Source organism: Amblyraja radiata, chromosome 38 (assembly GCF_010909765.2).
Source record: "Amblyraja radiata isolate CabotCenter1 chromosome 38, sAmbRad1.1.pri, whole genome shotgun sequence".
In the NCBI taxonomy this organism is placed as follows: domain Eukaryota; kingdom Metazoa; phylum Chordata; class Chondrichthyes; order Rajiformes; family Rajidae; genus Amblyraja; species Amblyraja radiata.
In genome coordinates, this window is record NC_045993.1 from 4975321 (window position 1) to 4998804 (window position 23484).

The 23484-nt window shown below is 49.1% G+C and overlaps 1 protein-coding gene across 1 annotated transcript in view; it reads right to left on the bottom strand.

Annotated features, from left to right (window-relative positions):
- Positions 1 to 23484, bottom strand: part of LOC116966913 (potassium voltage-gated channel subfamily C member 1-like) — a 51651-nt gene that overhangs the window by 26708 nt on the left and 1459 nt on the right. The window contains exon 2 of the mRNA XM_033013286.1: positions 1 to 152. This exon is cut by the window's left edge and continues 782 nt beyond it. Within this exon, the coding sequence (XP_032869177.1) occupies positions 1 to 152 (152 nt within the window). The remainder of the gene's footprint in view (positions 153 to 23484) is intronic.

Here is a 23484-nt window from a genome sequence, read left to right on the forward strand (position 1 = left end):
GTCTCGATGCCCACGTCCTCCACCACCACGGTGACATTGCCCTTCACCACCGTCGCCGTCCTGTTCACCACGTGATTGAACGCTTCGTGGGTCTCAAGGCAAAAGGTGGTGATGGATATCAAGATGAAGAAGAGCGATGCGAATGCCACGTACTACAAGGGGGGGAGTTGGGGGGGGGAGGGAGAGAGAGAGAGAGAGAGGGGGGAGACCAGTTAAGAAAAAAAATCAGAACACGGAGCGTTCCCCCCCCCCACCCGCGGTAGACTTGCTGCCTCACAGCGCCAGAGACCCCGGTTCGATCCCGACTGCGGGCGCTGTCTGTACGGAGTTTGCACGTTCTCCCCGTGTGACCTGCCTGGAGTTCTTCTCTCCCTTTCCACCCACACAGCCAAAGACGTACAGGTATTCGTCGGCTAATGGTTCAAGAAGGAACTGCAGATGCTGGAAAATCGAAGGTGGACAAAAATGCTGGAGGAACTCAGCGGGTGCAGCAGCATCGGTGCACACTGTGTCATGTTGGTGCTCCATAGATGCTGCTGCACCCGCTGAGTTTCTCCAGCATTTTTGTCGGCTAATGGGCTTGGTACGAGTGTAAATTGTCCCCAGGGTGTGTGTGTGTGTGTGTGTGTTCTCCCCTTGTGACAGCGTGGGTTTCCTCCAGGTGATCTGGTTTCCTCCCACAACCCAAACGCATACGAGTGTTTGGTTCAGATCGAAGACAGGCACAAAATGCTGGAGTAACTCAGCGGGACAGGCAGCATCGCCGGAGAGAAGGAATGGGTGACGTTTCGGGTTCGAGACCACGCGATTGACTCTCCACAGGTGCTGCCTGGTCCCGCTGAGTTACTCCAGCATTTTGTGCCTGCCTTCGATCTGAACCAAACGCTCGTCTGCCGTTGGGCTGTGTGTGGAAACCAGATCACCCGGAGCAAACCCACGCCGTCACGGGGAGAACATGCAAACTCCACACTGACAGCACCGGGGATCAGGATGGAACCCGGGTCTCTGGCGCTGTGAGGCATCAGCTGTACCACTGTGCCATCGGGTGTAGAGAGAGGCATTTGTCATGCTGGAAGCACCATATAGTTTCAACCATGCTCTGAACCTGGTCCCAAGAGTTTTCCTGAAGTCACTGAAATTTCCAAAGCTCCACTCAACCCAGAGACCACTATAGTATGCATCCAGCTGACTGAGAATTGTTTACCCTATGTAGATATCCACCACATCACAATGGGGCCATCCAAATCGACCACGAAAATGTCCCCTCATCAAACGTTCATTCCATTCCCATTACATTGGGAAATGGTTCTTGAATCTGCTACCACCGTCCTTTAAGCCACAGTTTAAGGATAAGGGGGAAGTCTTTTAGGACCGAGATGAGAAAAACATTTTTCACACAGAGAGTGGTGAATCTGTGGAATTCTCTGCCACAGAAGATAGTTGAGGCCACAGTTCATTGGCTATATTTAAGAGGGAGTTAGATGTGGCCCTTGTGGCTAAAGGGATCAGGGGGTATGGAGAGAAGGCAGGTATGGGATACTGAGTTGGATGATCAGCCATGATCATATTGAATGGCGGTGCAGGCTCGAAGGGCCGAATGGCCTACTCCTGCACCTAATTTCTATATTTCTATGTTTCCTTTCAGGCCTCACACACCATATCCCAACAATTCACTGCCTGAACAATAATATTCATACGATCATAAGAGATAGGAGCAGAATTAGGCCATTCGGCCCATCAAGTCTACTCCGCCATTCAATCGCGGCTGATCTATCTCTCCCTCCTAACCCCATTCTCCTGCCTTCTCCCCATGACCTCCAACCACATCAAGAAATTCATGTTTTATCCAATATTAAATCAATGTCCTCTGTTCCCTCGCTCCTGTCTGCAAAATTGTTTCCCCATTCCTGCTGTCTTAGTCCCCCTTGAGTACCAATTAACCAACTCTCAGTCTGAAGAAGGGTCTCGACCCGAAACGTCACCCATTCCTTCTCTCCAGAGATGCTGCCTGCCCCGCTGAGTTACTCCAGCATTTTGTGTCTGTCTTCGGTTTAAACCAGTATCCGCACTTCCTTCCTACAAACGTTCCCCTTGATCTTTGCAACATATTATTTTATTTTAAGCACTAAGTCAGAGTCTAATGCAATCATTTCGATGCAATGTCATTTTTTCCCTCGTTAAACACTTGTTCTGCAGATCCTGAGACAAACAAACAATAACAATATCGAAGATAGACAAAAATGCTGGAGAAACTCAGCGGGTGCAGCAGCATCTATGGAGCGAAGGAAATAGGCAACGTTTCTGGCCGAAACCCTTCTTCAGACTGATGGCGGGGGGGGGGGGGGGAGAAGAAAGGACGAGGAGGAGCCAGAGGGCTGAGAAGGGGAGGAGACAGCAGGGACTACCTGAAATTGGAGAATTCAATGTTTATGCCACTAGGGTGCAGACTGCCCAAGCGGAATATGAGGTGCTGCTCCTCCAATTTCCGGTGGTGCTCACTCTGGCCGTGGAGGAGGCCCAGGACAGAGAGGTCGGATTCGGAATAGGAGGGGGAGTTGAAGTGCTGAGTCACAGGGAGATCAGGTTGGTTATTGCGGACCGAGCGGAGGTGTTCGGCCCCATAGATGCTGCTGCACCCGCTGAGTTTCTCCAGCATTTTTGTCTACCTTCGATTTTCCAGCATCTGCAGTCCCTTCTCAAACAATAACAATATCGAACTTGCAAAGTTGTTACTGACGCACAGCGGGCAAAGTATTTTAACATAGAAACATAGAAAATAGGTGCTGGGGTAGGCCATTCGGCCCTTTGAGCCAGCACCGTCATTCAATAAGATCGTGGCTGATCATCCAAATTCAGTGTCCGTATTTCCATACCAAAACCTGTACTTTAGACTTTAAATTTTATAGATACAGTACAGAAACAGGCCCTTCGGCCCAACTAGTCCGCGTGAACCAGCGATCCCCGCACACTAACGCTATCCTACACACTAGGGACAATTTACAATTTTACCAAAGCCAATTAGCCTACAACAGGACGACAGATGGCACAATGGGCTAAGTGTTCGGCTGGCAACCGGAAGGTAGCCGGTTCGAATCCCGCTTGGAGTGCATACTGTCGTTGTGTCCTTGGGCAAGACACTTCACCCACCTTTGCCTGTGTGTGAATGTGTGTGAATGTGTGTGAGTGATTGGTGGTGGTCGGAGGGGCCGTAGGCGCAGATTGGCAGCCACGCTTCCGTCAGTCTGCCCCAGGGCAGCTGTGGCTACAGAAGTAGCTTACCACCACCGAGTGTGACTGAGGAGTGAATGAATAATGCGATGTAAAGCGCCTTGAGTATTAGAAAGGCGCTATATAAATCCCATCCATTATTATTATTAATACAAACCTGCACGTCTGTGGAGTGTGGGATGAAACCGGAGCACCCGGAGAAAACCCGCGCGGTCACAGGGACCGCTGAACGCCCGCAGTCAGGGTGAGACCCGGGTCCCTGGCGCTGAAAGGCAGCAGCTCTACCCCCTGCTCCACCGTGCCACCCACAACCTCAAGGTCAAGATAGTGATGCAGTGCCTAGTCTACAAACAGCAAGCTCCCAGTAACAGCAACACAACTGGAGGCAGCAGCTGGGTCTGGAGATGGAGATAGATATAGACATGGAAATAGGAGCTGGGTAGGAAGGAACTGCAGATGCTGAAGATAGACACAAAGTGCTGGAGTAACGCAGCGGGTCAGGCAGCATCTCGGGAGAGAAGGAATACGTGACGTTTCGGGTCGAGACCCTTCAATAAGGTTTGATTATTAATGTTTTATGTGTCATTCCTAACTGTCACTGTATGTCATGTTGTCACTTGCGGGCGGAGCACCAAGGCAAATTCCTTGTATGTGAATACTTGGCCATTAAACATATTCATTCATTCATTCATTCATGAAGTTTGAAGAAAGGTCTCAGCCCGAAAAGTCATCCATCCCTTCTCTCCAGAGAAGGTACACAAAATTGCTGGAGAAACTCAGCGGGTGCAGCAGCATCTATGGAGCGAAGGAAATAGGCGACGTTTCGGGCCGAAACCCTTCTTCAGACTCAGACTGCACACCCTCCTTCTCTCCAGAGATACTGCCTGTCCCGGCTGAGTTAATCCAGCTCTCTGTGCCTGCCTTTGGAAATAGGAGCTGGTGGACTGGAGCACCCCACCAACAACCGATAAAAGTGTGGATCAGCCAAAGTTACTCCAGCACTTTGTGTTTTCTTTCGTAAACCAGCACCTGCAGTGCCTTGTTTCGACATTCCCAAACAAAATGACAGCTGACGGTCGCAATGGACTCAATGGGCCGAAGGGCCTGTTTCCCCGCTGTATGGCTCCATAACCATTCTAGCCCATGCAGGCGGCACAGTGGTGCAGCGGTACAGTTGCTGCCTCACAGCGCCAGAGTCCCGGGTTCGATCCTGACCTCCGGCGCTGTCTGTGCGGAGTTTGCATGTTCTCCCCGCGACCGGCCTGGGTTTTCTCCGGGTGCTCCGGTTTCCTCCCACACTCCAGAGACTCCAGGTTTGCAAGTCACTTGCCTTGGTAACATTGTAAATGGTCCCAAGCGTGTGTAGGATAGCATCAGTATGCTGGTCGGTACGGACTCGGTGGGCCGAAGGGCCTGTTTCCGCGCTTTACCCCCAAACTGAACCAAACTAAGCATTGGGTACGAGTGTGTAAAGTTTGCCCTCTCTGGCGCGCATGTTTAGGTGTTACCCTGCCCACTGTGACAATCTCTGTTTGGCTTTAGTCTACTGTAGAAACATCGCTTGGAAACATAGAAACACAGACAATAGGTGCAGGAGTAGAGGCCATTCGGCCCTTCGAGCCTGCACCGCCATTCAATATGATCATGGTTGATCATCCAACTCAGTATCCCATCCCTGCCTTCTCTCCATACCCCCTGATCCCTTTAGCCACAAGGGCCACATCTAACTCCCTCTTAAATATAGCCAATGAACTGTGGCCTCAACTACCTTCTGTGGCAGAGAATTCCACAGATTCACCACTCTCTGTGTGAAAAATGTTTTTCTCATCTCGGTCCTAAAAGACTTCCCCCTTATCCTTAACCTGTGACCCCTTGTTCTGGACTTCCCCAACATCGGGAACAATCTTCCTGCATCTAGCCTGTCCAACCTCTTAAGAATTTTGTAAGTTTCTATAAGATCCCCCCTCAATCTTCTAAATTCTAGCGAGTACAAGCCGAGTCTTTCTTCATATGAAAGTCCTGCCATCCCAGGAATCAGTCTGGTGAACCTTCTCTGTACTCCCTCTATGGCAAGAATGTCTTTCCTCAGATTAGGAGACCAAAACTGTACGCAATACTCCAGGTGTGGTCTCACCAAGATCCTGTACAACTGCAGTAGAACCTCCCTGCTCCTATACTCAAATCCTTTTGCGTTGAATCCTATACTCAAATCCTTTTGCTATGAGGTATAGCTCTTGGGGCTAACGGAATCAGGGGATATGGGGAGAAATCACCCCTTCATGCTAGTTCAACGTTATCCCATTTTCTCACCCTGATCGCTGTCCGGCTAGGTTTTGGTGGGCCGAATGGCCTTTTTTTCTGCGCTGTATCTCCGGAAACAAAAAACAAAACTGCGTTGGTAGTAGACCCAGTAAAGTTGGCATCAGCACGACATCATTTTCCAGCTCCAATCTACAAGCTGTAACTCTGACACGAGCCTCGGAATTTCAACAGAACGACTGCGAGAATGATACCGGATAGATCTGCTGTCTTGGAAACTGTGTGTGTTGTAGCCTCGAGTAAGGAGCAGGTCTGTTCTAAGCCGTAGTAATGAAATCTCACCTCTTTTTCCTCTTTGGTAATATGACAACATCGCGGCATTCCCCACGGGCTTAATTAGTACAAGTGTCAGAGGCAAAAACAAATTCAGAAATAGCCAAGTTTCCTGCTCGGAGTAGTCACCATGCCTCACACCCCTCCGAATAAGGCATCGTTCAATATATTCTACTGTGCAGGTAGGAGCTGCAGATGCTGGTTTACACAAGAGGCTGGAGTAACTCAGCGGGACTGGCGGCATCTCTGGAGAGAAGGAACGGGCGACGTTTCGGGTCGAGACCCTCTATGAGACGTCTGAAGAAATGTCTCGCCCTGAAACGTCGCCCGTTCCTTCTCTCCAGAGATGCTGCCTGTCCCGCTGAGTTACTCCAGCACTGTGTGTTTTACACAAGATCTCAGCTTCTGCAAGTCACTGGATATTTTTAAGGCAGAGATAGATAGATTCTTGATTAGTACGGGGTGTCAGGGGTTATGGGGAGAAGGCAGGAGACTGGGGTTAGGAGGGAGAGATAGATCAGCCATGATTGAATGGCGGAGTAGACTTGATGGGCCGAATGGCTCCCATCACCTATAAACTTATAAACTATTGCTGGGGAAACTCAGCGGGTGCAGCAGCATCTATGGAGCGAAGGAAATGGGCGACGTTTCGGCCCGAAACGTCGCCCATTTCCTTCGCTCCATAGATGCTGCTGCACCCGCTGAGTTTCCCCAGCAATTTTGTGTACCTTCGATATTCCAGCATCTGCAGTTCCCTTTTGGACAACTTATAAACTATTGTTTGCCCATCAATGCCGAGCTTTCTGTCGGGCAATGACCCCATTTCGCTAACTCATCCCTGGTCTCACCTCTCCCTCTGAGATAAGACCATAAGACATAGGAGCAGAATTGAGGCCATTTGGCCCATCGAGTCATGGCTGATCTATTTTCCCCCTCTCAACCCCATTCTCCTGCCTTCTCCCCCTAACTGTTGATGCCCCTTACTAATTCCTAGATTAGTAATCCCTGGATCATCCCTTACTAGTAAGTCACCTATTCTTTTTCTCCAGAGATGCTGCTGAGTTACTCCAGCATTTTGCTTCTATCTTCGGTGTAAACCAGCATCTGCAGTTCCCTCCGACACAAAAACATTTCGTTTAGTTTAAGAAGGAACTGCAGATGCTGGAAAATCGAAGGTAGACAAAAGTGCTGGAGAAACTCAGCGGGTGCAGCAGCATCTATGGAGCGAAGGAAATAGGCGACATTTCGGGTCGAGACCCTTCGAGGAAGAAAATATCTTCAAAGTAGGCATACCTTGAGGAGATTTCACAGTGGAGTGGACAAAATGTTTAAGAAGGAACTGCAGATGCTGGAAATTCGAAGGTAGACAAAAATTCTGGAGAAACTCAGCGGGTGCAGCAACATCTATGGAGCAAAGGAAATAGGCAACGCGAGGTCTCGACCTGAAACGTTGCCTATTTCCTTCGCTCCATAGATGCTGCCTCACCCGCTGAGCTTCTCCAGCATTTTTGTCTACCTATAGTTTAGTTTAGTTTAGAGATACAGCACGGAAACAGGCCCTTCGGCCCACACCGACCAACAATCCCCGCACATTAACACTATCCTACACACACTAGGGACAATTTACACCTACCAAGCCAATTTACCTACACACCTGTACGTCTTTGGAGTGTGGGAGCAAACTGAAGATCTTGGAGAAAAAACTCACGGGGTCACGGGGAGAACGTGCAAACTCCGTACAGACAGCACCCGTGGTCGGGATCGAACCCGGGTCTCCGGCGCTGTAGGGCAGAAACGCTGCCGTTCCACCGCTAACAACTCTACCGCTCTGCCACTGTGCCGCCCTAGTCTATCACTGTGCCGACCTATCAGTCTCTACTTTAAAAAATCCCAACGTCTTGGCCTCCACAGCCGTTGAAATCAGCAATGAATTCCACACATTCACCACCAATTCCTTGCTCAAGAAATTCCTTCTCATCTCAATTCTAAAGCTATGTCCTTTCAGTCTGTGACTGTGCCCTCTGGTTCTGGATTCTCCCCTTACTGGCAACATTCTTTCCATGCCCACTCTATCTAGGCCAGGGGTGGGGAACCTGAGGCCTTAAGGCCACATGCGGCCTTCTAGGCCATTAAGTGCGGCCTTTTGAATGAATCCAAATTTTGTAAATCCTTTTATTTTTATTAATATGCTTTTGTTCGTCTTTTATTATTTTTATTTTATTCTTAAAATGAACGCATTTAAAATACCAAAGATTAAAAGAAGATTCAACGAAATAATCCTCCCCGACTGACGGCCACAATTAAAACATTAGTAAGTCATGAGGGCTATTTTAACAAAATAATGTACGTTTAGAAGTATATCTAATTGAAGTATCTTGGATGCAGCCTTATTAGATTACAGCTAACTTAATGCAGCATTCCAATATAGAAACATAGAAACATAGACAATAGGTGCAGGAGTAGGCCATTCAGCCCTTCGAGCCTGCACCGCCATTCAATATGATCATGGCTGATCATCCAACTCAGTATCCTGTACCTGCCTTCTCTCCATATCCCCTGATCCCTTTAGCCACAAGGGCCACATCTAACTCCCTCTTAAATATAGCCAATGAACTGTGGCCTCAACTACCTTCTGTGGCAGAGAGTTCCAGAGATTCACCACTCTCTGTGTAAAAAAAGATTTTCTCATCTCGGTCCTAAAAGACTTCCCTCTTATCCTTAAACTGTGACCCCTAGTTCTGGACTTCCCCATGAAAAGGTTCCCCACCCCTGGACTAGGCCTTTATTTGGTAGTTTCAATGAGCGGCTCCCACCTCACCTCTAAACCCCTTCAATGCTTGTATCTGTCCAAAATCTCTTTATAAAGAGGTAGTAACTGTATTGCAGGTACACAAAATTGCTGGGGAAACTCAGCGGGTGCAGCAGCATCTATGGAGCGAAGGAAATAGGCGACGTTTCGGGCCGAAACCCTTCTTCAGACTCTGTTTAAATGAGGTCAAGGAATGGTAGGGAAGTGTCGGAAATCGTCCAGGTGTATTGGAGTGCCGGATGGAAGTTGGTGGTGAAGTGGATGAAGTCAGTCAGTTGTGTGTGGGTGCAGGAGGTGGCACCAAAGCAGTCGTCAATGTAGCGGAGGTAGAGGTCGGGGATGGGGCCCTGGTACGCATCGAACAAGGATTGTTCAACGTACCCGACAAAGAGGCAGGCGTAGCTGGGGCCCATGCGTGTGCCCATAGCTACGCCTTGTGTTTGGAGGAAATGGGAGGAGTCAAATGTAAAGTTATTGAGGGTGAGGACCAACTCCGCTAAGCGGAGGAGAGTGTCAGTGGCTGGGTATAGGTTGCTCCTCTGGTCGAGGAAGAACCGGAGGGCTCTGAGGCCATCCTGGTGGGGGATGGAGGTGTAGAGTGACCGGACATCTATGGTGAAGATGAGGGGGTGAGGGCCCAGAGAGTGGAATGCGTGGAGGCGGCGGAGAGTGTCTGAGGTGTCTAGAACATAGGTGGGGAGGGATTTGACCAAGGGGGATAGGATGGAGTCAAGGTATGTGGAGATGAGTTCGGTGGGGCACGAACACGCAGAGACAATAGGTCTGCCGGGAGAGCCGGGTTTGTGGATTCTGGGGAGAAGGTAAAAACGGGCCGTGCGGGGCTGGGGAACGATGAGTTTGGAGGCTTGGTCAGGTAGGGCGTGGGAATTGATGAAGTCGGTGATGGTGCTAGAAATGGTGGCCTGGTGCTCGTCAGTGGGGTCATGGTCCAAGGGTAAGTAGGAGGAGGTGTCCGGCCCGAAACGTCGCCTATTTCCTTCGCTCCATAGATGCTGCTGCACCCGCTGAGTTTCCCCAGCAATTTTGTGTACCTTCGATATTCCAGCATCTGCAGTTCCCTTTTGAACACAGTAACTGTATTGCTTTCTATATCATCGTCTGTCCGCTCATTCCAGATACGGACGGCCCTCTGAGTGAAAAAATTGTCCCTGAGATCCCTCTTAAAACTCTCCCCTCTCAATTGAAGCGGGAAAAAAAAGGTTTAGAGGGATATGGACCAAATGGGATTGGCTTAGATGGAGCATCTTGGTCAGCATGGCTGAATTCAGCCATGGGTGACGTTTCGACCCGAAACGTCACCCATTCCTTCTCTCCAGAGATGCTGCCTGTCCCGTTGAGTTACTCCAGCTTCTTCAGCATGGGCGAATTGTGCCGAAAGGCCTGTTGCCGTGCTGTACGACTTTATGACTCTAAGAGAAAAGCTTGAGAGAAACAAGGAATTGCAGATGCTGGTTTACCAAAGAAAAAAAGACAAAGTGCTGGAGAGGTGGACATTTCAGTTCTTGAAATGAAGAATGAATGAATGAATGAATGAATGAATGAATGAATGAATGAATAAGTTTATTGGCCAAGTATTCACATACAAGGAATTTGCCTTGGTGCTCCGCCCGCAAGTGACAACATGACATACAGTGACAGTTAGGAATGACACATAAAACATTAATAATAAAACATTATTGAAGAGTCTCGACCCAAAACGTCGCTCATCCCTTCCCTCCAGAGATGCTGCCTGTCCTGCTGAGTTACTCCAGACTACTCCAGCGGACTTGTGCCCAATGAGGGGGTGAATCTGTTAGAGGTCATGGAGATATTTGGCCGACCAGAACCATCGGCATCGAAATACAACCTCTTTAAAAACAGCAACTGTGAACAGGAACAGCACCTCTTATTCCGTCTGGGGACCTTGCGTCCGGATGGCATTAACATTGAATTCTCCCAATTTTGCTAGCCCTTGCTGTCTCCTCCCCTTCCTTAACCCTCTAGCTGTCTCCTCCCACCCTCCCATCCGCCTGCCCTCGGGCTCCTCCTCCTCCCCTTTTCCTTCTTTCTCCCCCCCCACCCCCCATCAGTCTGAAGAAGGGTTTCGGCCCGAAAAACGTCGCCTATTTCCTTCGCTCCATAGATGCTGCTGCACCCGCTGAGTTTCCCCAGCAATTTTGTGTACCTTCGATATTCCAGCATCTGCAGTTCCTTTTTGAACACTGTGACATCTTGCTGTTGACATCAACTAACTTATTAAAGCTGTCACATCAGCCTCCCCTAGTGGCACACGGACACTACTTAAACACAGACACAAAACAGCCGGAGTAACTCAGCGGGACAGGCAGCATCTCTGGAGATGAAGGAATGGGCAACGTTTCGGGTGGAGACCCTTCTTCAGACTGGTGGTCGGGGGAAGGAGAAACGAGAGATATAGACGATGATGTGGAGAGATAAAGAACAATGAATGAAAGACGTGCAAACAAGTATCGATGATAATGGAAACAGCTGTTTGTTGGGTGAAAACGAGAAGCTGGTGAGACTTGGGTGGGAGTGGGTGGGGGTGGGATAGAGAGAGAGAGGGAATGCCGGGGTTACTTGAAGTTCGAGAGATCAATATTCATAGCAATGGGCTGTAACCAGCATCTGCAGCTCCTTCCTACACCACTTAAACTTTGCAACACGACTTGTGACTTAAACGTCACAAATCAGAAGATGCTGGTATAACTTGCAAACAACAGCTGGAGTAACTCAGCAGGTCAGGCAGCATGGTGGTGAATGGCGGTGCTGGCTCAAAGGGCCGAATGGCCTACTCCTCCACCTATTTCCTATGTTTCTATGTTAAAATACTTTGCCCAACTGTGCAGCAGTAACTATGCTTCGCAGGTTTGATATCGTTATTGTTTGTTTGTCTCAAGCTCTGCAGAACAAGTGTCTAATGAGGAAGGAAATGACATTGCGACCAAATGTTTGCATTATACTCTGACTTAGTGCTTCAAATAAAATAATGACAACATGTTGAAAACAGGGCAAAGAAGATCCTTAGAAGGAGGACGTTTGTTGGAAGGAACTGCAGATGCTGGTTTAAACCGAAGATAGACACAAAATGCTGGAGTAACTCAGCGGGTCAGGCAGCATCTCTGGAGAGAAGGAATGGGCGACGTTTAGGGTCGAGGCCCTTCTTCAGACTGAGGGTCAGGGGAGAGGGAGTCTAGAGATCAGGAAGGGTGTGGCGTGAAAACAGCAGATCAAAGCAGACGTTGATCAAGGAGTGGAAGAGTGGGGAGGGAGGGAGGGGTAGGGGGGAGTGGTGGAAGAGGGACAGAGGGGTAGGGGGAGGGGTGGGGGAGGGAGAGGGGTGAAGTAAGTGGGAGAGAAGTGGTAGAGTGGGGAGGGAGGGGTAGGGGGGAGTGGTGGAAGAGGGGCAGAGGGGTAGGGGGAAGTGGGCGGAGGGAGAGATGGAGGGGGGTGTGGGAGAGAGGGATGGGGGTGGGAGGAGGAGGGGGATGAGAGGGAGATGGAGAGGGGGGGGAGAGGGGGGTGGGGGAGGGGAGGAGAGAGGGGAAGGGGAGAGGGGTGTGTGGGAGGGGGGAGATGAGGTACAACCTCCAGTTTAAATTCCATTTGGAATATTTTGGAGGACCAAGAAACCAAGAAACCAAGAAATGAAATGAAGAATGGTTCACTGTTGGCTGAAGGGAAGGTGACAACGATGCCTATAATCAGTAAAATTAATCAGGAGGACAGGACCGTTTAGTTTGAAGATATACGCAAAAAGCTGGAGTAACCCAGTGGATCAGACACCATCTCTGGAGAAAAGGAACAGGGGATGTTTCGGGACGAGAGCCTCCTTCAGACTCTGAAGTCTGAAAGTTTGGGAAAAGGGATCTGGGGGTCCTTGTACATCAGTCTGTGAAAGTAAGCATGCAGGTACAGCAGGCAGTGAAGAAAGCGAATGGGCATGTTGGCCTTTATAACAAGAGGAATCAAATATAGGAGCAAAGAGGTCCTTCTGCAGTTGTACAGAGCCCTAGTGAGACCACACCTGGAGTATTGTGTACGGTTTTGGTCCCCTAATTTGAGGAAGGACATTCTTGCTATTGAGGGAGTGCAGCGTAGGTTCACCAGGTTAATTCCCAGGATGGCGGGACTGTCATATGCTGAGAGAATGGAGCAGCTGGGCTTGTACACTCTGGAGTTTAGAAGGATGAGAGGGTATCTCATTGAAACATATAAGATTGTTAAGGGTTTGGACAAGTAGAGGCAGGAAACATGTTCCCGATGTTGGGGGAGTCCAGAACCAGGGGCCACACAGTTTAAGAATAAGGAGTAAGCCATTTAGAACGGAGACGAGGAAACACTTTTTCTCACAGAGAGTGGTGAGTCTGTGGAATTCTCTGCCTCAGAGGGCGGTGGAGGCAGGTTCTCTGGATGCTTTCAAGAGAGAGCTAGATAGGGCTCTTAAAAATAGCGGAGTCAGGGGATATGGGGAGAAGGCAGGAACGGGGTACTGATTGGGGATGATCAGCCATGATCACATTGAATGGCGGTGCTGGCTCGAAGGGGCCGAATGGCCGACTCCTGCACCTATTGTCTATTGTCTATTGTCTGTTGTATTCTCCAGTCTGAAAAAGGGTCTCCACCCAAAAATCATCACCTATTCCTTCTCTCCAGAGATAGATACTGCCTGACCGGCTGAGTTAGTCCAGCTTTTTGTGCCCTTCAATGTAATTCATTTTTCTGCAGTGTGTTTTGAAAGCCTTTAGCACAGATTCCTTCCATTAAGGTATTAAACAGAATCGTGACAATGTGCAGTTACACAAAATACAACATTGGTCCCTTTGGCCTGCAGCAGCTCTTGAAATGAGATTGACAATTTGTCACAATCTCCCACTCCTGAACCATGCTCCTGTGAGTTTGTTTTACATTTCAAGTTCCACTCCCACATTTTTATCCAACTCCCCTTGTCAGGAGAATCAAATATTCTGCATCCACAACCCTCAGGACCACAACAGTGCAAGGTCACGACACACGGTGACTCCCTTTCCAACTGAACGCTTCCCCCACATTGCATCTGGTTCAGTTTAGTTTGCAGACACAGGGTGGAAACAGGCCCTTCGGCCCACCGACTCCGTGCCGACCAGCGATCCCCGCACACTTATGCCCCTGTCCCACTTAGGAAACCTGAACGGAAACCTCTGGAGACTTTGCGCCCCGCCCAAGGTTTCCGTGCGGTTCCCGGAGGTTTTTGTCAGTCTCCCTACCTGCTTCCACTACCTGCAACCTCCGGCAACCACCTGCAACCTCCGGGAACCGCACGGAACCTCCGGCAACTACCTGCAACCTCCGGGAACCGCACGGAAACCTTGGGTGGGGCGCAAAGTCTCCAGAGGTTTCCGTTCAGGTTTCCTAAGTGGGACAGGGGCATTACACTACACTACACACACACTCGTGACAATTTAGATTTATACCAAGTCGATTGCCCTGGCTGGACTGTCATATGCTGAGAGAATGGAGCAGCTGGGCTTGTGCACTCTGGAGTTTAGAAGGATGAGAGGTAATCTCATTGAAACATATAAGATTATTAAGGGCTTGGACACGCTAGAGGCAGGAAACACGTTCCCGGTGTTGGGGGAGTCCAGAACCAGGGGCCACACACAGTTTAAGAATAAGGAGTAAGCCATTTAGAACGGAGACGAGGAAACACTTTTTCTCACAGAGAGTGGTGAGTCTGTGGAATTCTCTGCCTCAGAGGGCGGTGGAGGCAGGTTCTCTGGATGCTTTCAAGAGAGAGCTAGACAGGGCTCTTAAAAATAGCGGAGTCAGGGGATATGGGGAGAAGGCAGGAACGGGGTACTGATTGTGGATGATCAGCCATGATCACATTGAATGGTGGTGCTGGCTCGAAGGGCCGAATGGCCTACTCCTGCACCTATTGTCTATTGTCTATTAATGTGCGGGGATCGCTGGTCGGCGCGGACTCTGTGGCCAAAGGGCCTGTTTCCACGCTGTATCTCTAAACTAAACTAAGGTCTACCTCTCCCCAGTCACTTAAGCAAGGACTAGTCTCAACCTGGTCACCTCCTCTTCTCCCCACCCCAGTCAAGCAACAGGTACAGAAGTGTGAAAACGCACACCTCCAGATTCAGGGACAGTTTGTTCCCAGCTGTTATCAGGCAACTGAAGTGTCCTCTCATCAGTGAGAGTGCGGTCCTGACCTCCCATCTACCTCATTGGAGACCGTTGCACTATCGGCAATCGCACTTTATCGGACGTCAATAATATATTTTGCACTAAATGTTGAACCCTTTATCCTTATAACCATATAACCATATAACAATTACAGCACGGAAACAGGCCATCTCGACCCTTCTAGTCCGTGCCGAACACGTATTCTCCCCTAGTCCCATCTACCTGCGCTCAGACCATAACCCTCCATTCCTTTCCCGTCCATATAACTATCCAATTTATTTTTAAATGATAAAAACGAACCTGCCTCCACCACCTTCCACTGGAAGCTCATTCCACACAGCCACCACTCTCTGAGTAAAGAAGTTCCCCCTCATGTTACCCCTAAACTTCTGCCCCTTAATTCTCAAGTCATGTCCCCTTCATCTATACACTGTGGACCGCCTGTGATATTCATGTATAGTCTTTTCTTTAAGTGGATATCAAACGAACAAAAGGTTTTAATTTTACATGACAATAATAAATAAAATTGAAAAGCATTGATTTTAAGCCTCTCTATTAAATCTCTTCTAAACCTTCCGTGCCCTAGAGGATAGCAACTCCTTTCTTTGCAGGGAGCTGAATTCTCTCACCTCTCCGACAGCTTGTTCCATGTGCCCACCGCACTCTCTGCGTAAGGTCGCCAACTTTCCCACTCCCAAATAAGGGGCGAACGGTCAAAATACGGGACAAATTCCCGACGGCAATTCGTTGACCGACTGGGCCGTGGCTGGGTGAATGATGGGTTGGCCCCGGGGTGTTGGACTGCACACAAAGCCCAGCCGGCGGGCCAGCTGAGGAGTTTTGGCCCAGGGGCCAGAAAGTCCGGGGCCCCGTCCAACTCATGAACCGATGGTCGGCCATGGGAAGGAGGGGTGGTGGTGGTGGTGTCGGCTGCCGACCGACCGACGGAGCCACAGGCGAGGTGCTGCTGCTGCACTCCATGGGCTGCACTACATCGGGATGGGTGAGCCTACTCTGCCCCTCTCTACATCAATGAACCCTTGCTTTCCCTCTCTCCCCATCCCAACATCCCATTGAGGAACAGTCCACCTACACATCATTCCACAGTGAGAATCATGTTGAGGGTGCAGGGAGAATGAACAAGGAGGTACACAAAAATGCTGGAGAAACTCAGCGGGTGAGGCAGCATCTATGGAGCGAAGGAAATAGGCAACGTTACGGGCCGAAACCCTTCTTCAGACTGATGGAGGGTGGGGGGGAGAAGAAAGGAAAAAGGAAGAGGAGGAGCCCGAGGGCTGAGGGAGAGCTGAGTGGGGGAGGAGACAGCAAGGGCTACCGGAAATGGGAGAATTCAATGTTCATGCCACTAGGGTGCAGACTGCCCAAGCGGAATATGAGATGCTGTTCCTCCAATTTCCATTGGTGCTCACTCTGGCCTATCTCCTTCGCTCCATAGATGCTGCTGCACCCGCTGAGTTTCTCCAGCACTTTTGTCTACCTTCGATTTTCCAGCATCTGCAGTTCCTTCTTAAAGAATTTACAAGGACGTTGCCAGGACTTGAGGCCCTGAGATATGACGGAGAGGTTGAGCAGACTCGGGCTTTATTCCTAGGAGAGCAGGAGGATGAGCGGTGGTATTATAGAGGCGTTGGGAGCATAGTATCATCGCAAGGCCTGTGTGGTTTGGGGCATCAGCCTTTATCAGATAGTCCTCTGCAGGAGAGAGAATATTTACAATTTCACCACCAGCTCGTCCAAGCATCCAGCATGAAAACTCATGGCTGACCTCCCATTCCACTTAAGACACAAAAAGCTGGAGTAACTCAGCGGGTCAGGCAGCATCTCTGGAGAAAAGGAATAGGTGACGTTTCGGGTCGAGTTGGTGGGGTCTTGTTTTACTCTAGAATTGAAGGAGTCCCTACTATGCGCTGGCTCCAGAAACATTTCAACTCCTGATGTTGGTCTGTTGTTCAAATATTGTTATTCAACAGGGTTAAATCCTCTGATGAGCCTCGAACTACAAAGTCTGACTTAATTGACTAAATTCTCGAAGCCATTACAATCACTTCAAGTATAAGGCACACGGGGACCTTTCAGTCCATAGCGCTGGCCATTGGGATGTGATTTCCTGCTTTCAATCTAGATGTAAGATAAACACAAAAATGCTGGAGTAACTCAGCAGGACAGGCAGCATCTCTGGAGACTGAAATGTCACCCATCCCCTCTCTCCAGAGATGCTGCCTGTCCCGTTGAGTTACTCCAGCCTTTTTGTGTCTATCTTGGGTTTAAACAGTTCCTTCCTACACATTCAATCTAGACCTGAATCTGAAGAAGGGTTTCGGACCGAAACGTTGCCTATTTCCTTCGCTCCTTAAATGCTGCTGCACCCGCTGAGTTTCTCCAGCACTTTTGTCTACCTTCAATCTAGGCCTATTCTGTTGTTAATCCAGATACATACATCAGGGTATTGGGTGTCGAGTATTGAGGGTAGAACTGAATGTCTGAAGAAGAAGGGTCTCGACCCGAAACGTCACCCATTCATTCCTCTTTTCTCCAGAGATGCTGCCTGTCCCGCTGAGTTACTCCAGCATTTTGTGTCTCCCATTGGTTTAAACCAGCATCTGCAGTTCCTTCCTACACATCCTAATTCGGCTTTCAGATCTCCAGCTGCTGGTGAGGTTCTACTGCAGTTGTACGGGGTCTTGGTGAGACCACACCTGGAGTATTGCGTACAGTTTTGGTCTCCTAATCTGAGGAAGGACATTCTTGCCATAGAGGGAGTACAGAGAAGGTTCACCAGACTGATTCCTGGGATGGCAGGACTTTCATATGAAGAAAGACTGGATAGACTCGGCTTGTACTCGCTAGAATTTAGAAGATTGAGGGGGGATCTTATAGAAACTTACAAAATTCTTAAGGGGTTGGACAGGCTAGATGCAGGAAGAATGTTCCCGATGTTGGGGAAGACCAGAACAAGGGGTCACACAGTTTAAGAATAAGGGGGAAGCCTTTAGGACCGAGATGAGAAAAACATTTTCCACACAGAGAGTGGTGAATCTGTGGAATTCTCTGCCACAGAATGTAGTTGAGGCCACAGTTCATTGGCTATATTTAAGAGGGAGTTAGATGTGGACCTTGTGGCTAAAGGTATGGGGGGGTATGGGGAGAAGGCAGGGATGGGATACTGAGTTGGATGATCAGCCATGATCATATTGAATGGCGGTGCAGGCTCGAAGGGCCGAATGGCCTACTCCTGCACCTATTGTCTATGTTTTAATGTAACCATGGCGAGTGGGAGATGTGGGGGGGGGGGGGGGGGTCTGTGTGCAAGAACTGATCCATGTCACCCCCCCACCCCAGCGAGCTGCTGTATCCAGGTAGAATTTTCGCAACAAGCCGGTTGGATTTTTTTTAATGAGTTGAGAGAGATCACCAGTCACAGCCTGGAGCCAGTGGAATGCCTACGTCAGCAGATCCAAACACTGCAGCAAAAAAATTCCAATTGCCTCTCTCTCTCTCTCCCGCACTATAAATCCCTCCCTACCCCGCTCACAGCAGAGAGCCCAGTGACTAACCGACAGCCCACCGGTTTAACATCACCCGAGCACTGATCCCAGCTCGGCTACAATGCATGCTCTCATTCCCGAAAGGAGATATGTACGAAAAATGTACAACAGCTGCTATTCTCTTGAACATACACTGTGTTGCCATTCTAACACAAACCCTAGCACAAAAGGCTGCAGTCCCCTGTAATCTAATACAGAGAGCCTGCCTTACAATGCACAAGAAATTGCTCTTTCCACCATAAGGGCTATTCATCTCCCTTGCATATTCTGTTGTATCGATAATATAGATGCATGTATTCTCTGTCATATATACATATTCTGCTATTCCTCTTAATTGTATACACCGACTGCTATTCCCTATAGAGCTGGCAGCTTCTATAATAGACACAAGGCTGTATTCCTTGTAAAATGAACAAGGGCTGCTGTTCACCACCAAATGTGGCAGAGTTGATGCTTATTCTTGCATGCACCAGAATTACACTTTGCTGTAACATATACTGTACAGGAATACACTGCAGTCTCTCTACAATGCAGAGAAATACTATTCAGTGTACACAGTGACCACCATTTGTTGGAACGTAGACAAAGGCTACCATTCATTGCATTGTACACAGGCAGTTACATCTACGATATGTTTTAAGAAGGAACTGCAGATGCTGGAAAATCGAAGAGCTGGAGAAACTCAGCGGGTGCAGCAGCATCTATGGAGCGAAGGAGATAGGCAATGTTTCGGGCCGAGACCCTTCTTCAGACCCTTACTCATCTACAATATGCACAGGAAATGCTATTCTCAATGGCATAGGCATGTCTGCATTCCTTGCAACAATGAACAGGGACTCATAAAGTACGCAGTACCTACAACACACACACACACACATGAGGAATGTAGTTCCCAGTGTAGGAAGGAACTGCAGATGCTGGTTTAAATTGAAATTAAGACACAAAATGCTGGAGTGACTTAGCAAGACAGGCAGCATCTCTGGAGAGAAGGAATGGGTGACGTTTCGGGTCGAGACCCTCCTTCAGGCTGGAAGTCACGAGAGATATAGACTGTGATGTACAGCTCTCGACATCATCGTCTGTTATGTCTGTGGAATTCTCTGCCTCAGAGGGCGGTGGAGGCAGGTTCTCTGGATGCTTTCAAGAGAGAGCTAGATAGGGCTCTTAAAAATAGCGGAGTCAGGGGATATGGGGAGAAGGCAGGAACGGGGTACTGATTGGGGATGATCAGCCATGATCACATTGAATGGTGGTGCTGGCTCGTAGGAAGGGCCGAATGGCCTACTCCTGCACCTATTGTCTGTTGCCCCTTCTTCAGACACGCCACCCATTCCTTCTCACCAGAGATGCTGCCTGTCCCGCTGAGTTACTCCAGCATTTTGTGTCTATGTAGTTCTGGATAACATCCACAGGATTTGTAAAATAGCTGCCTTCCTGTATAATACGTGGTTGCTAGTCATTATAATATATACAGAGGTGAACACTCTAATCCACACACAGTGTTCTCTTCGCTGTGATATGTATAGAGGCACCTCTTTGTTACAAATATGCAGGGCTTGCTTTTCATTGCACCATCCACCAGCACTGCCATTTCCCAGTTTCTTTCCCAGCTGTTTATCAGGCAACGGAACCCTCCCCATCACCAACTAGGGAGTGGTCCCTGAGATACTATCTACCTCTCTCTGCAGATTCTCGGACTATCTTCAATCAGACTTCACCTCACTCTATCTTGCACTAGACGTTGCACACTTTCATCATGTATCTGTGCACACTATTCTCACTCCCTCTTCTCTCCTCTCCCATCGGGCAAGAGGTACAGAAGTGTGAAAATGAACGCACACCTCCAGATTCAGGGACAGTTTCTTCCCAGCTGTTATCAGGCAACTGAACCATCCTATCACCAATCAGAGAGGGGTCCTGAGCTACCATCGACTTCATTAGAAGCCCTCAGACTATCTTCAATTGGACTGCGCTAGACTTTATCTTGAGCCATAGATAATAGACAATAGACAATAGGTGCAGGAGTAGGCCATTCGGCCCTTCGAGCCAGCACCGCCGTGATCATGGCTGATCATCCCCAATCAGTACCCCGTTCCTGCCTTCGCCCCATATCCCCCGACTCCGCTATCTTTACCCAGCTCTCTCTTGAAAGCATCCAGAGAACCTGCCTCCACCGCCCTCTGAGGCAGAGAATTCCACAGACTCACCACTCTCTGTGTGAAAAAGTTTTTCCTCATCTCCGTTCTACCCCTTATTCTTAGTCACAATGTCACAAGGTCATAAGTAATAGGAGTAGAATCAAGCCACTCGGCCCATCCACAGAAAAGGCATGTTGGGTCTCTTTTCGGAGTAAGCTAGCATCTGGGGTTCCTTCCTACACATCCTCCCATCCAAAATATATTTCAAGAGAGTTTTTCAAGAGAGAGTTGGATATAGCTCTGAAGGCCATGAACGCATTGAATGTCAGTGCTGGCTCGATGGGCCGAATGGCCTACTCCTGCACCTATTTTCTATTGTTTCTATATTTAAGTGAATCTATATTCCCTAAGTAGATGATCACACTGTTGATGCCCATAATATGGACAAATAAATGAAGTACCACAATAATGTCATGGGATCATAAGCATATGGAGCTAGGAAGCAGGCCATTCAGCCCCTCATGGCCATGCCTAAGGGGGATACCAGGCCATCTAGTCTGGCCCAATGAAGATTTCTCTGTCAAGATTTCTTTGTCCAATTGCCTTTCCAATGTTCATTCATGCAACCTTTAGTTTTGTTTCATTTATTAACAGGATACAGTGCGGAAACAGGCCCTTCGGCCCACCGCATGTTAATACTACCCTACACAAGCTAGGGACAATTTTACATTGATGCCAAGCCAGTTAACCTGCAAACCTGCGCGTTTTTGGAGCGTGGGAGGAAGCCTGAGCACCCGGAGAAAGCCCACATGGTCACGGGGAGAAGGGACAAACTCCGTACAGACAGCGCCCGCGGACAGGATCGAACCCGGGTCTCTGGCGCTGTGGGGCAGCAGCTCTACCCGCTGCTCCACCAGCGTGCCACCCCCTCATTCACACACAACTGTGGCAAATCTTATTTGCAATTCCCACCCCACTCAGAAGTGTCCCCCCTCCTCCTGTCCCCCCTCCTCCTCCTGTCCCCCCTTTCCTGTCCCTCCCTCCTCCTGTCTCCCCCTCCTGTCCCCCCCTCCTCCTGTACCCCCTCTCCTGCCCCCCTCTCCTGTCCCCTCCTCCTCTTGTCCCCCCCCCCCCAGAGACCGGTGTCCAGAACAATAAATGGGACACTTGTTGGACCTTAATAAAAAGTGCGTTGATCAAATGTGATTGTGTAAAAGATGAAAAAACCTTTAATCCATTCACTGGATGTGACATTGCGTTTAAAACACACAACCCTGACCCTCTGCCGAAACAAACGAGCCCTGTAATTAAATTCTTCAACCATCCAATTAAAATTCCACAGCTAGAAGCTATAACAGCACAATTACATCTCCGAGCTGAAACGCCAACTGAATCTTACGTGGAGACGTCTCAACCCAAGTTATGTTCTAACCTTCAGAAGTGCATCAGTCCCAATGCAGTACAGAAGGGAGAGAGCATGGAACAAGAGGGCAGCGCAGGAACAGACTGGAACATTTCTTCACAAAAATGCTGGAGAAACTCAGCGGATGGAGCTCCATAGATGCTGCTGCACCCGCTGAGTTTCTCCAGCACTTTTGTGCGGTTTTACGGAGGTTGCAGGTAGTGGAAGCAGATAGGGAGACTGACAAAAACCTCCGGGGACCTCCGGGAACCGCACGGAAACCTTGGGTGGGGCGCAAAGTCTCCAGAGGTTTTCCGTTCAGGTTTCCTAAGTGGGACAGGGGCATAACATTGTTATGTGCTATTAAAGTTGCCTGGGGTAAACGGGACAACAAAGTTAGGGACCCCTGATTTAGAGTATTATGTTCAGTTCTGGGCACCGTGTTATAGGAAAGATGTTGTCAAGCCTGAATGGGTTCAGAGAAGATTTACGAGGATGTTGCCAGGACTAGAGGGTGTGAGCTATCAGGAGAGGTTGAGTAGGCTGGGCCTCCATTCCTTGGAGCGCAGGAGGATGAGGGGTGATCTTATAGAGGTGTATAAAATCATGAGAGGAATAGATCGGGTAGATCTCTTGCCCGGAGTAGGGGAATTGAGGACCAGAGGACATAAGGTTCAAGGTGAAGGGGAAAAGATTTAATAGGAATCTGAGAGGTAACTTTTTCACACAAAGGGTGGTGGGTGTATGGAACAAGCTGCCAGAGGAGGTAGTTGAGGCTGGGACTATCCCAACGTTTAAGAAACAGTTAGACAGGTACATGGATAGGACAGGTCTGGAGGGATATGGACCAAACACAGGCAGGTGGGACTAGTGTAGCTGGGACATGTTGGTCGGTGTGGGCAAGTTGGGCCTGTTTCCACACTGTATCGCTCTGTGACTCTAATTGGACCAACCATAAGCAAATGGAATTAGCCCAGTTACAAATGTTCAGGAAGGAACTGCAGATGCTGGTTTACACCAAAGATAGACACAACATGCTGGAGTAACTCAGCAGGACCAGAAACGTCACCCATTCCTTCTCTCCAGAGATGCTGCCTGTCCCGCTGAGTTACTCCAGCAGTTATTTAATGCTGGCTGGCATGGAGCAGTCGGGCCGAAGGGCCTGTTTCTGTGCTGGTTCACTGCACGACTGTCACCCCCTTGTGCTATGCAGCGAGTCTGTTTCCTGGAGTACAAGGGGGGCCAGTGTACACGCAGTGGTGAGCTGGGGAACACGGCCTGAATCACAGCTCTGACGGTAGCAATTCTGCCACATAGTTCACCAACCCAAATAGCATATAGTTCCTTGAATAACTCCCACCCACACATTGTCAGCCTGAGTAATATATTCCTTGATAAGCCTTGCGAGGCTAAGCTGGGAGGCTGGGAACGCAGCAGAGTTTGGATTCACGTGTTCAGTAGTATTACATGTTTCAGCTCTGTAGAGGGAGGAAGACACAGGGAGAGAGAGTGAGAGAGAGAGGGTGAGTGTGTGTGTGTGAGTGTGTGAGTGTGTGT